Here is a 12472-nt window from a genome sequence, read left to right on the forward strand (position 1 = left end):
GTTTTCACTCGGCCAGAAAGAAGAAAAAAAAATCACGTCTATACAAAGGCTTCTAATATTAGACTTGAAGCCAGTCACATTTTTGAAAACATGCTTCTGACAAAGCCTGTCGCAGAGCGGGCAGAGGAAGCGTGGCCACACAGCAGCACGCCTGTCGGGGTCCAGCGCCGCAGCAGTGCTGGCTTCTGCCTGCTGCCCACGGGGCCCAAGTGTGCTCAAGGGGGGGAAAATCTGGCACAGCCTCGGCACCCAAACCAGCTGCGTGTGGGGGCCGAGCTCCCGCAGCAAGCTGAAAGTGGGCTGGGGGTGGGCTGGGGCCCAGCCATGGGTGCTGCAGGCACTGCGGGCAGCTTACTGCCTTCTGCTGCTGCTCTTGCAGCACGCTCAGAGGGCGATGCTGCACTTAACACCCAGCCCATGAAGCTGTATTAATTACACATACATCTGCTTTCACATGCAACTACCGTCCGCATCATTTCTAGCCTTTGGAGCTGCTGAAAAGCGCTTGAAAACCTCATATTTCAGAGAGTTAGAAATAGGAAAGGAAACAAAACAAGCCAGGCTGATTTATTGAAGGGAGTAAAAAAAAAAAAAAATACTGAAGGTTTATATGCCTGTCCTGGGGACCTGACTAATGATTTTAACGCCCGAAGTTGGCAATAGCAGGAGCAGTTCCTAATAAAAGTTTGCTGGTGGAGCTGCAACCATTAGTCTTTGACTAATATATCTTAACCCAGTTTCCCAAGAGGAATATGCTACAGCAGTAAAAGGATTTATTTGTTTGGCAGCAGCGGTTCTGGCCGGGGGATTTAATGCACTGCTCTGGCCGCAGATGGCTGGGGCCAGGGGAGCTGCAGCCCCGCTCCCGGCCCACGGCCACGCACGTCCCACCTGCAGCAGCAGGCTCAGCCACAGACCTCGTCGTGCTGGGGCCCGGGGAGTAGCAGCTGGTCAATAGGTAACCCAGCCGGGAGTAGTCACTGAAAATCCGAGAGTGTTTTTCTCGGGAATTTTGGGTGGAAGAAATTTTCAAGCCAAAACCCAAAATACCAGTCATCAGAGAGGAGCTAACTCCCCCAGCAGGAGGCAGGAGAGGTGCTCGCCACGAGAAGCATCAGAAACAAGAACTTCCTTCCAAGCACTAGAAGTAAGAATGTTTATTACTAAAAGAATCAATGACAAATGTATCCTGAGCTCCTGTTCAGCACTTCATCCACTTCTGCACATGGATAGTGACATTTAAGTAGAGAGCCACATGCAACAAGTTCACTTTTTCATTACACTGAGAAAAACTTTCCCATAGAACAAATTTTCAAGGAATTTAACAATTCAACTGCAGCTTCACGTGCAATTGGTACAACTGTGACCTCTAACTCACGCTAATTTCTCTAAATAAATATTTTTACACAGAGCTGCCTATCTGGTTTTGGCTTATGTAAGTATCTTAATACTCACACAAGCCAGTTAAATGTAAAGTGCCTTAAATGTTACCAAGAATCTTGAAGCACGTTTAGAAAAGGAAAGAAGATAATGCCAGTCTCAAAGCTTCATCCTCGCTGGTCCTTCTCCCTCTTTCTGCCCAAGGCTACAGTCAGAAAGAGCTCTTCACGCCCTGTGCTCCCCAGCTCACACGAGGATCACCAGCAGGCCCTGGAGAAGTGCAAGAAGCGACACATTTACATTATTTCCTGACCTTGAGGGATGCTGGCTCACAGCAGCTTGTCAGCAGCACAGCGAATTGAAAACCCTCCTGCAAAACTCCTCGAGTTACACTTGTAATGAGGAGGACACGGCATCCTTTGGAAAGTGCCAGAGAACACCCGAGTTCCTCTGGGACGCCACCAGGATGCACCAAGCTGGAAGTTGGTGCAACCCAAGGCACTTTGAATGGTGCTGTTCCAAAGGGGTTGCCAGACCCAGCGCCCCACGTCGGAGCTGCTCACGCTGAGCTCTCCAGGAGGGATGGACAGCCCGCACGGGGGAACCAGGATCTACCCCAGAGAGGCTGGACACAGCTCACGTTGTTCCCAGCTTGGTAGCACCTGTGAGCACGAAGCACTCAGCAGCGTTTTCTGCCCTGAAGGTCAGACCAAGCACAACTTTCTGCCCCCCCAGTGTGCCCTTGCACGCTGCTGGCAGGGTCCCATTGCAGGAGCCGCATGCCAGAAACAGCCCCAGTGACCTGCACCACTGCCCGCCGGAGTAAAGAGCCACTGCAGGCACTCACCACCAGTATCTGAATATCCACTTTTACCAGCGGGATGCCCAACACGTTCGGCAGAGGGATCCCGACGCCCAGACAGCCTGCGGAGATGGACAGAACCTTACCAGGCGCTGGGCTGGGTGCACAGCACTGCTCTGGGCAGGACCGGCCGTTCTCTGTTTCGCTGCTGATCTCCACCAGCAATGCCTGCCGGGGCCCTTAGGACTGGAGCTGGGCTGGGTGCTGGGAGAAGCAGGCTGGGAGGTTTAACCACAGCCCCAGCCTGGGGACTGCAGGCCTGCAGTCACGCCAGCTCTCCCCTGCAGCTTTCCCACACGCACACCGCCTCTCCCCACCTTCCCCAGAACTTAGTCAAAGCACTCCCGGTTTTACAGCTAGTCCAGCCACCTTACCATTGATAAGAGGCAATAACGTTTCCGCCAGCAGCTGACTGCAGTGGGGCTTCAGGCTCGAGATCTGAAGCAGAGAGGGGCAGCATCGTGAGCAGCACGTGCAGCAGCAGCACGCACAGCTCAGCTCATGCAGGCAGCCAGTCCTCAGGAGAGAAATCACTTCCCACTAACCCAGCAAGAGAACGTACAGGCCCTCTTTTCATTAAAACAATTTACTTTTCTTCCTCAATTTGTAGTTGGTGCCTCACTTAGGAAACCTTCTACAGGTAAAACTCCTGCTGGAGCTCAGTGTAAGCTTTGCCCAGGCAGGGGTAAATACATGGAGATTTCAGACTTTACATGTGCATTAGTAAAAAAGACAGAAGACAAAAAAATAAAATAAAAGGACCAAGAGAAGACTTGCTACAACCTCCAGAACCACAGCTAACAGCTCAGGCCCTCTGCAGACGTGACCCACCCGGCAGCAGCGCCCAGTGGCATCGCGCCTCCCTCCCTCCCTCCCCAGAGCTGCATCCACGTGGGAAGCACCAGGCTGGTAGGAGAGACTTACGTCACTGATGCCAACGTCAGACGACTCCAAGGAGAGGGAAGTGCTGCGGAAGAGGAAAGCAAACAGCACATCAGACAGCAGGTCACCGGCCAGAGCTCGCAGACCCCAGACCCCTGCCCAGACCCCCGCAATCTCTGGTACAGCATTACCCAGCCCACGGGCAAGAGACCCCTACGAGGATCATCAGGGCACTCCTAAAGAGATCACAGTGTTCTAACTTAAAAAAAAAAAAAAAAAACAAAAACAGGCACTGACACACTTGTAAGAGAGCAAAAGAAAATAACAAAATAAAAGCAATAAATCAACATTAAAATCTTAACCTAATTTCCTTTTCCTTGAATGAAACAGCACTGCAAGAGGGCACACACTAGCTCCTGGCTTCCCCTTCTCTCTCCTGTGCTCGGGCAGTTATTCACCTTAGAGGAGGAGTCAGCTCCTGTTTAGCTGAGAGCAGAGCTTCTAGAAAAAGCATCCAGTCCAAATTTAAAGATCATGAGCTCTGGAGAATTTGCTAGAGTTCCTAATCTATCATTTCAATCACACAGCTATCTCCATAGCTAAAACCTGTGCTTTATTTCCACTTTGAATTTCTCTATTCTGCTTCCATTGAATCTTGTTATATCTTTGTCTATTGAATTAAAAGCCCTGTGATGCATTTCTATTCTCTGTATCACTGCATACAAGCTATGCCAATGTTGCTTCTAAATCTAACTCTTTGACAAGGTAAATGGCTTGAATTCCTCAAACCTCATGCTATAAGAAATGCTTTCCAATCTTTAATCATACCTTGACTGGCATTAATGATAGCACTTTCCTTCACTCCTTTATCACTCATGTCCAACACCAGGCACTTGGAAGTGCTGCCCAGGACCAAAGTCAAACTGACGGTCTCACAGTTTTTCAGGCTGCCTCACTTCTTGTGATAAAACAGACACGGACTTTTCATCCAGTCTCCTCAAACTCTCCCACTGCTGCAAAGTTTCCTGAGAGCCAGCAGTAACTGCGCATCTCTTGCCATCAGCCAGCTATCAAATTCTCAGATTTGGGAAATCCAGGGCCCACAGACGTTGGAAAACTCCTTGAGTCAGCGTCTCCTAAGCTAACTTTGCCATGGAGAGACTTTCACAGGGCTGCACTGCCCAGCTTTATCAGACAGAGTTGTACCAGACTCCCATCACGTCTGCCTTCATTCGGTGCGCCCCAGCGGGACACACAGGCACCACTGGCTGCATCCCCAGAACCCAAAACCCTCCCACCATCTGGCACCCTCCTTCCCACCCCCAAGGAGAGCCGGAGCTTGGCAGCAGGGCCGAAAGCCCCAGGCTGGGCGCCGCAGCCAGCGTTGCCACAAGCCTCCCGCACGGCTGCGGTGGGGACGGGCTACCTGCCCAGGGACAAGGCCAGCACCAGGCTGCTCCCAGAGATCGACACGTGGACGTTCAGGCTGAGGTCCTGCAAGCAGACAGCGAGAGGATCAGCCCACGGAGACGGCCGCGCACCTCACCAGCCCGAGCTCTTCACATGCCACTTACTGCCTTCAGGAGGAGCACGTTGAGGATGGATCCATCCAAGCGCTTAACGAACACCTGGATCATCACTGAAAGCTCGACAGTGGCTTTGTTGTTTTCCAAGAGGATGAGCGGCTTCCCAAACAACTCTATCCTGATGCTCAGAGGAGAGGTCATGGAGCACCTGGAGCACTGTGGGGACGGGGACATGGAGGTGGCTGCCCAGCACCAAGGTGGGCTGCAAAGCACCGGCTCCTTTCCCCGGCTCCATGCACGCTCTTTGTCACCAGGAGGAGAGGAGCAGAGGACCTGAGGCAGCGCCCCGGCACACCCAGGTGCATCGCGTAGATGGCCTCAGACGCAGCAAGGCTTACACAAGCACTCACGCCAGCCAAAGTCACTCACCCCAGAGGGAAAGAGGGTCAGGATGGCTTCTTGCAGCTGCTTGGCACCTGAGAACTGTGGGAAGAGAAGTGCACACAGCCAGTGGGTTCCAGCACCGCCCGCCCCTCTGCCCCATGCTCCTGCTCCCAGATGGTTTGTTCATGTTCCTGGGGCCAGTCCCGAGCCCCCAGCCCCTCGCTGGCCCCCAGCTGCACACACACCTATGCTACAGCAGCGCCCGCTGCCCACAGCCCCCCCCAGCCCTCCCCAGCTCCCAGTCAATGCCAGTCCCTCGTGCAGGTGACACTGCCAGCAGCAAGAGGAGATGCAGCCTGGAGGCTTTCAGCATCTTTCCGCGTGCAGGCCCCTAACATTTCCCCATGGAAGCACAGATGGGAGGTGCAGAAAACACCTGCGCCCAGAGAAGCGCATTGCCTGTACGAAGTCATAGCTCTGGGGCTCTGCGTGCAAAGGGGGCAAGGGCAGGCGCAGGGCCCCAGTGAGGCTGTGCCCAGCACCTGCAGAGCCTCGTACCCTGCTCGGGCACACGCAGCTTCTCCCCAAGCAGAGCCAAGGGCAGATTGGCGCGCATCACTGGCCCCTTCCCCTGGCGCGAACACAGCGCTGCGGCACTCACGGCTTCTGGCGAGCAGGTGAACGTCTGCGGCTGGACCTGGATCAGGAGGGACAGGATGGCGTTGAGAAAGCTCTGGCGCAGCCCCATGACCAGCAGCCTGTCCAGCAGCGGGGGCAAGGCGGAGGCGGACGAGTCGTGGGGGATGATGCTGCCTCCCACCTGCTGCACCGCACCCTGCAGAGGTGGCACCAACGTTAAATGCTAACCCGGTCCTCCAGAGCCCCACGGCCTGCCCAGACCCTCAGGAAGGAGACTGCAGCTTTGGGCAGGCTGAAGCAGACACCCCATCAGCAGCTGCGGGAGAGCATTGCACACAGAACCATTCTCTCAATGTTTAATACACGAAAGGAGCTGATGAAGCCCAGAGTGCATAACTGAGGCCCCTGCTAATGAGCACAAAGTGTCCATGTCGCAACTCACTGCTCCATTTCATCCTTCAGCTCTCCAACCACGAGCCACGTAGCACAGGCGCTGCCAGCGGTACGGTCGCAGCACTGCGTTCCCCCAGCGCTCAGCCAAGCGAGAGCCATCGCTCCGACTGCAAGAAGCTCGCACCAGCACCACTATTTGCTAAGGAGACCGACTCTGACCGTCCCTGCGGGAGCAAGACTAACCCCAGTGATGTGTCTGCACTAAAGCAAGAAAGGAGCACTGCTGTCATACCAACAGGAGCATTTGTTATTCAGCCCTTGCTGTTCTTTACTGCGTATGTGCCAGGTGTTCCTCACTAGCATTTATTTAAGCTCTCCTGTTTGAAAGTACTCTTTGGTTTGGGCGTCTTTTTCCAGTGAGACAGCAGTAAAAAATACATCCATTAGCCTGGCTTAGCATTCATCCACCGTAACAACTAAATAGCAAAGGCAAAAAGCAGTAGCACCCAGTTTGCAGGCTGTGCGAGGAGGGGATGACAGCTGCTCACCCCATGTAATGGCTGCAAACCACAGACACACGGGCAGGACGGGGGAAGTTTGCCAAGAGAGAAAAGAGGGCTCGAAGAAAAGCGCATGCAGTCACTTAGTGATGGGTTTGCCTATGACTGAAATATTTAGCTAGCACTCCCAGAACAAGTCACTAGCCCAGCTCTTCCGTCTGGCTGCGCAGAAGTAAGACAGCAGCTCCCACAGGATCTGGGCGTGCGGTGCTGGAAGACCTCACGCTGCAACCACGCCTGCAGGGTCTCATTACCTAACGTCAACTTACATCTAAATCCAGCCCAAGGAACAAGCCAGATGTGAACGGGAGGCTGGCCAACTGGTAGTGAATCGTTCCCACTGTGCCGACCGGGATCACCGCTTCAAGGAAAAAACGATCATTAAAAACCAGGAGAGAAGCAGCACCACGAACCCCTCCCAACCCCCAGGTCCCAAGCAGACCTCAACCCCACAAGCAGTAAAAACACTACTACTACAATGGGAAAACATCCCCAGATTAAGCTTTGTGGGGCCTGAGTTTAGAAAATACCCAAAAAAGAGCACCAAGGATAGTAAGGTAAATCCAAGGGTGACCTTTAGAAGTGGTGTAAGGAAGGCTAAAGCGTGAAGTATTCACTCCAACTGTTCACGTGTAAATTCAACATTCAACAACAGTCCCAGACACTCGGAGGACAGAGATTTACTACGAACAACGAGCACCTTGGGCCCTCAGCTTGGTCCGTTTGGATCCGAACGCCCGCAGTGGGCAGCGCTGATCTTCCCCGATGCACTCGGGGACAGCGGGGGAACACACGTGTCCCCCGGCCAGAGCGCACAGGACACAGGGAAGCCACAGCCGAGCCTCCCAGGGGAACGTACCGTTGAGAGTGCCCAAGAACTGGATGTTCACCAGGTTGACGATAATATCGATTACCGGACACAGCTGCAACAGAAAGCAGAAATGGGACAGCTCAGGGCTCAGCCACCCGCCTGCAGGCAGCCCTCCTGCACGGACCCCCAGGCTTTAGGCTGACCCCAGGGAAGCCGTGCTGTGTGGCCATGGGGTGGCAGCTGGGACGTCAAGAAGGACTTGGGGTGGAGAAGCCCTGGAGCTGCGTTACCCCACCAAGTGGATTGCTTCAACCTGGGGAGCGTGGCAGGCATCGCCCTGCGGACAGAAGCACGCCAGCAGCAGCAGGCTGCCCACAGCGCACGGCGGTGACGTGGGGACGCAGCGCAGAGATGCTGCTGCTCGCTATGGCTTTTTAACATGTTGTTCTTGATACTTCTGCATTTCAGCTGCGAAAGGATGGCAATCTTCATGCTTACCAAACCCGGCAGAGTTGCTGTCAGCTGGTTAAGCACTATGTCGTTTACTGATAGGGACAGTAATCTAGAAAGGGGAAAAAAAAAAGAGTGAGAGAGAGAATGAATGAGAGGGGAGAATTGAGCTAACTTGTGAGAAGCGAAGGCTTCAGCACTTGGGGTGTGCAGACAACACTGTATGAAAGCAAGTTTCTCACACTGTATCCTGAGCTTGGCTGTCTCCCTCTGGTATTTAAATCAATGTTGTAGTTAAGGGAAGGTGGAGTTATTGTGAAATATTTCTGTGTTAGTTATGGGAAACAAACAATTTACACGTGGAATAACAAGAGGAGAAAACTGCTGTGAAACATTTCAACACTGCTGCTAAATAGATCACTCTGGGTTACATGCTGCCTGCAGGCAGTGCAGACATTTAGTTTGATAATCAATATATTTCTGGACTACTGAGTTAGAACACAGCCACACACTCTGCAAGCTGCAGACAGCAGGATTCATAATGCATCGCACTGCTGTGCCTGAGTTCTGCCCACAGACGCACCTGAGGAACTGCCATGAAGTCAACTGCACATGTACATGCTCACCCTTACTCCACAGGAGTTCACTTCCAGCACACCATCGCTTTAATCCTGCTAAAACCTAAAAAATGAACCCCAGAGTGGGTGGTCTGTGCTCCCCTTACACAACTGCTGCACAACCAGCTGCTGCACTGATTGAAATATAATGCATAATGCAAAAATAATGATGCAAAAATTAATTAGTAGAAATTCACTGAACCTCAAAAGTGAGTCATCACAAAACCAACTAAAGAAAATATTTTCCAACGATCAATTTAAATGTTGCATTCATCAGTACAGCAAGTAAGCAAATTCCTTCTGCCAAGAATTTAATGAGACTGAGCAGGAGACGGGGCATTTGCCTGCACTTACACATACCCGCAGAGGTCAGCCCAAAGGCCCATATGGCCAACATCTTTCTGTGATGGCAGCCAAAGGCAGAGTATAAAAGCAGGGCAAGCAAATGGTGCTGCTCTCCTGGAGCACTCTCCCTGCCCAGTTTTTCCTCTCTCTTCAATGTCAGTTCACTAGTTAGGTCTAAAGAAAGTGCATTGGAAGAGATGCTACACCTCATACTTCAGATCTTAACATTTCCAAGGGCAAACAGGGCATATCAACCCTCATCTTCCAACAACCAATTTTCTTTGCACGTTCCATTGAAGCGACTGGCTTTGGCAATGGGAAAGAAATTCCTTCCCTGAGGACTGGCTCTGTCAGCTCAGCGCTGGCTGTGTCCTGGCAGACCGTCCAGATCACTGGATAAAGAGCAGGGCCGTACAGGCAGTGGAAAACATAAATCCACAGGCACTTACCCAGAAAGGAGCTTGATCTTTACAGCACCAAGAATGCAGAAGCAGTCATCAATGATGACCTGGACCGTGCCCAATTCGAAATTTGTGCATTTAATGTTTGCAGTAATGGTCACATCCACTGAGATATCAATTAGTTCTGAGAGAAGGCCAACCAAGCTGAAAAAAGCAAATGAGAGGCTGAGAGATGAAATCTGTTCAGCTAACAAGAGAAACTCAGCAAAGCCAGCAGCAACAAGCTGCACCTCCATCTACTGTGATTCATTACAAAGGCCACAAGCCATCCCTTGGTGCCTGTTTCGCTCTGTGCCTTTATTATAGGTAAGAAACTCCTAGGAATCCATAAAGGATGCAAAATGCCGAGCACCGGGCAGCCTGTGGGTAGGGGTTTCCCCTCACCACCCCGAAGCACCGCTCTCACCAGTTGCCGCTGAGATCAAGCCTTGCAGCGATGGCCAGCTGGACCCCGATCCCAGGCAGCAGCGCCACTGACAGCTTGGGGAGCTGAACCCGGACAAGGTGCAGTCTGCAAACAACAGCAAAAGCGGTCACAAAGTTAAAAAGCATCCTCTAACAGCTCAGCAGCTGCACAGTGAGCAACCCCAGTGCCCACATCACCACGGGCACCTCCAGCCGGAGGCACCAGTCTCAGCTGGCTTCTCTTGCTTCTCCCACGTGAGACACAGTGTGCAGCTGAGGCTTAAGAGGGCAGCCTAGACCCAGACTGGGATGGAAGACAGCTTTAGAGAGAGATCAAGTTTTCCTCTCCGGGGTGCCCTCCTCCCTCCCTCAGTGCTATCAAGCACCTCAGATATCAACAGCAGCGTCTGAACCATCATCCTGCATCTGGTTGCGCAGCCTGCACCGCACTTCACCACCCACTTCCACGTGACATGGAAAACTCTTGTTGGGCCAGAATTTCAGCATCAAAATAAACTGAGGATAACAGCTTGGGCCAGTCACGGCTCTCAGCTTTTGCTGCTTCATTGCGGCTGGTCAAGGAGTGCTCGAGGAGAAGCCCTGTGTCTCCACTTACCCCGTGATGCTGGTGGGAGAGTTCAGCAGACCCCCTTCACCCATGATGTTTGGGAGCACGAGGCCCTGCAGGTGCTTCTGGAGAAGCCCATTCTGAATTACGGCATCCGAGAGCACTGGAAAACATCTCTGCATGAGGGCTGGCACTTAGGGCAGCAACCTTTCACCGCTCAGCCAGCTCCTTCTTGGCAAAGACATCACGTAACACCCCACCTCTCCCCAAAACCCCTCATTAAGTCATTCCCAGTGTCAATGCAGTCTAATCACATGGGGGATGACATTTTATAAGAAAGAATAACGCAGAACTGCCTTTAGTGGATTAACGAGGAGAGGTAGCAATGCAGAGCACCCCTGACTTGAAGACCACAGGACGGCTGTGCGCCAGCAGAAGTGCTTGCTGCCACACGCAGCAGGAGCCATGCTCCAACCACAACTTGGTGCCCACTTCTAAAGGGTGCTGGTTTGGTTTGTCTTTGTAACAGAAGCAACATGAAACAATCTGCCTTTTTTTGCTGGAGCACTGCAATTATTAAGAAGGTTGATAAGCTTCACAGCAGTTATTTGGCAAATATGCTCTGATGAGAAATGAGAAACTAAAACAAAGAGAGAATCCTAAAATTCAGCATGGCCGTTCGGTGCAGAAACATGTCCCAGTTCTGGAGAGGGAAGATTTCCCTGCCCCACGAACCCAGTGATGGCTGTCAGGGGCTCTAGCAAAGCCTGCCACCATAAAATAATGATGAAGACAGTCGAGAGGTTTTAAGACACGTTATGGCCCCACACAACTCTCAAAACAAGCACGACCCACGTTGTTCTGATTACCTTTCTGCATTGCCCCTGGGCTGACGGCGCAGGACAAACCGGACAAGACTCCCCAGGACGGCGAGAGCAGGCCACAGAAAAAGACAATTCCAAAAAGCTTCAACAACTTCATCTCCGGAGAGTGTCCTACTGGCAAGGGAGGCAGCAGAGCGAACGGTGAGGAAGAAGCCCCCAAGAAGCGATCCGGGGTCTTTACGAGGGTAGGGACCGAGCGGGAGCTCCCTCCTGGACAGGAACCTGCCCGAGCTCACACGCGGGCAGGCCTCCAGCAGGAACAACAAAAGCCCTTCACCTGCCCCTGTGACTTGCCCAAAATATTCCGCGCACTCACACAAGGAGCCAAACTGTTCTACCTGGTAGCTCCCTGCTCCGCTGCGCAAGCAGTAATTATTTCTGCACCCGTTAGATGAAGTTGCACGCTCTTTGGTAGGATCTTTGCCAAGGGAGGCACCCGAGGATTAGTCTCGTTCCTTCTAACTTTCAAAAGCAACAAACCAAAGCTAAAGTGATAAAAATAAGCTAACTATAAAACTATAAAATTACAATTTAATAATTATTAACATAGATTTAATTATGACAGGACAGACAGATGCAGACGATTAGCAGCCTGGTGCTCAGCGAAGTCCTCAGCAGAGCTGGGTGACGGGGACGGCCCCACAAGCATGCGCCCCCCCACGCCCCATGCCCCACGGCCCCCGCTACCTGCACCCACCACCGGGAGTGGCGCTTGGTCAGCCCCGGCTCTCCTTGCAGCCGAGGCTCCTTCGGTCTTCCTCTTTTTTCCTGCAACTGCAGTGGATGCAGCCACCCTTATATAAAATTTGCAGCCTCCCAGACACACCTTCTCCTCATGGCCTTTGCATCTCGTGAGCAGGCACCCCTCTAGCTCTTGCTCTTTGCAAGCAACACCCAGCTGCCACCTCCGTTGATTTATACCCAACCACGTCACTCCTGACTTCGCCAGCGGCTGCTTCCATTCCTGGCCCAGGTCGCTTGTTTGGGAGCCGCTTTTTTCCCCTCCGAGTCTGTCTTAAAAAGGATGCCCGGTAATGGTGGCCCCAGTGGGATTTCCATGTTTTGAGGAAACTTTTTAGGCAGTTGTGAGAGTCACTGAAGCACTGGGTTTGGCAGAAGGCTGCTCGGGGCTGTTGGCCCAGGCAGGCAGGGCTGGGAGCTGCTGCTGCGTGGCTTTGGGGAGGCTGACGGTGGGACAGGATCCGCTCCTCCCAGTCCCCGAGGAGCTGCGGGATTTATAATGCTTCCCATTTCAAATGCAACATTAAACAAAGATTTTCTTCACAAAAAGTAACTCGGAGAAAC

At 52.5% G+C, this 12472-nt stretch overlaps 1 protein-coding gene across 1 annotated transcript; it reads right to left on the reverse strand.

Annotated features, from left to right (window-relative positions):
• Nucleotides 1-658: 658 nt before the first annotated feature.
• LOC106047156 (BPI fold-containing family B member 4-like) lies at nt 659-12469 on the reverse strand. Its single transcript, XM_013198502.3, has 15 exons — nt 11153-12469; nt 10332-10446; nt 9717-9821; nt 9299-9454; nt 7936-7999; nt 7486-7549; nt 6896-6987; nt 5696-5869; nt 5080-5133; nt 4699-4866; nt 4551-4618; nt 3167-3209; nt 2617-2680; nt 2228-2304; nt 659-1650 (listed from the first exon to the last, which is right to left on the reverse strand). Exons 1-15 carry the CDS (start codon nt 11262-11264, stop codon nt 1627-1629), a joined length of 1380 nt encoding a protein of 459 aa, XP_013053956.2. The 5' UTR covers nt 11265-12469; the 3' UTR covers nt 659-1626.
• Nucleotides 12470-12472: the final 3 nt, after the last annotated feature.

The sequence above is a fragment of the Anser cygnoides genome, chromosome 16 (assembly GCF_040182565.1).
Source record: "Anser cygnoides isolate HZ-2024a breed goose chromosome 16, Taihu_goose_T2T_genome, whole genome shotgun sequence".
Lineage (NCBI taxonomy): Eukaryota > Metazoa > Chordata > Aves > Anseriformes > Anatidae > Anser > Anser cygnoides.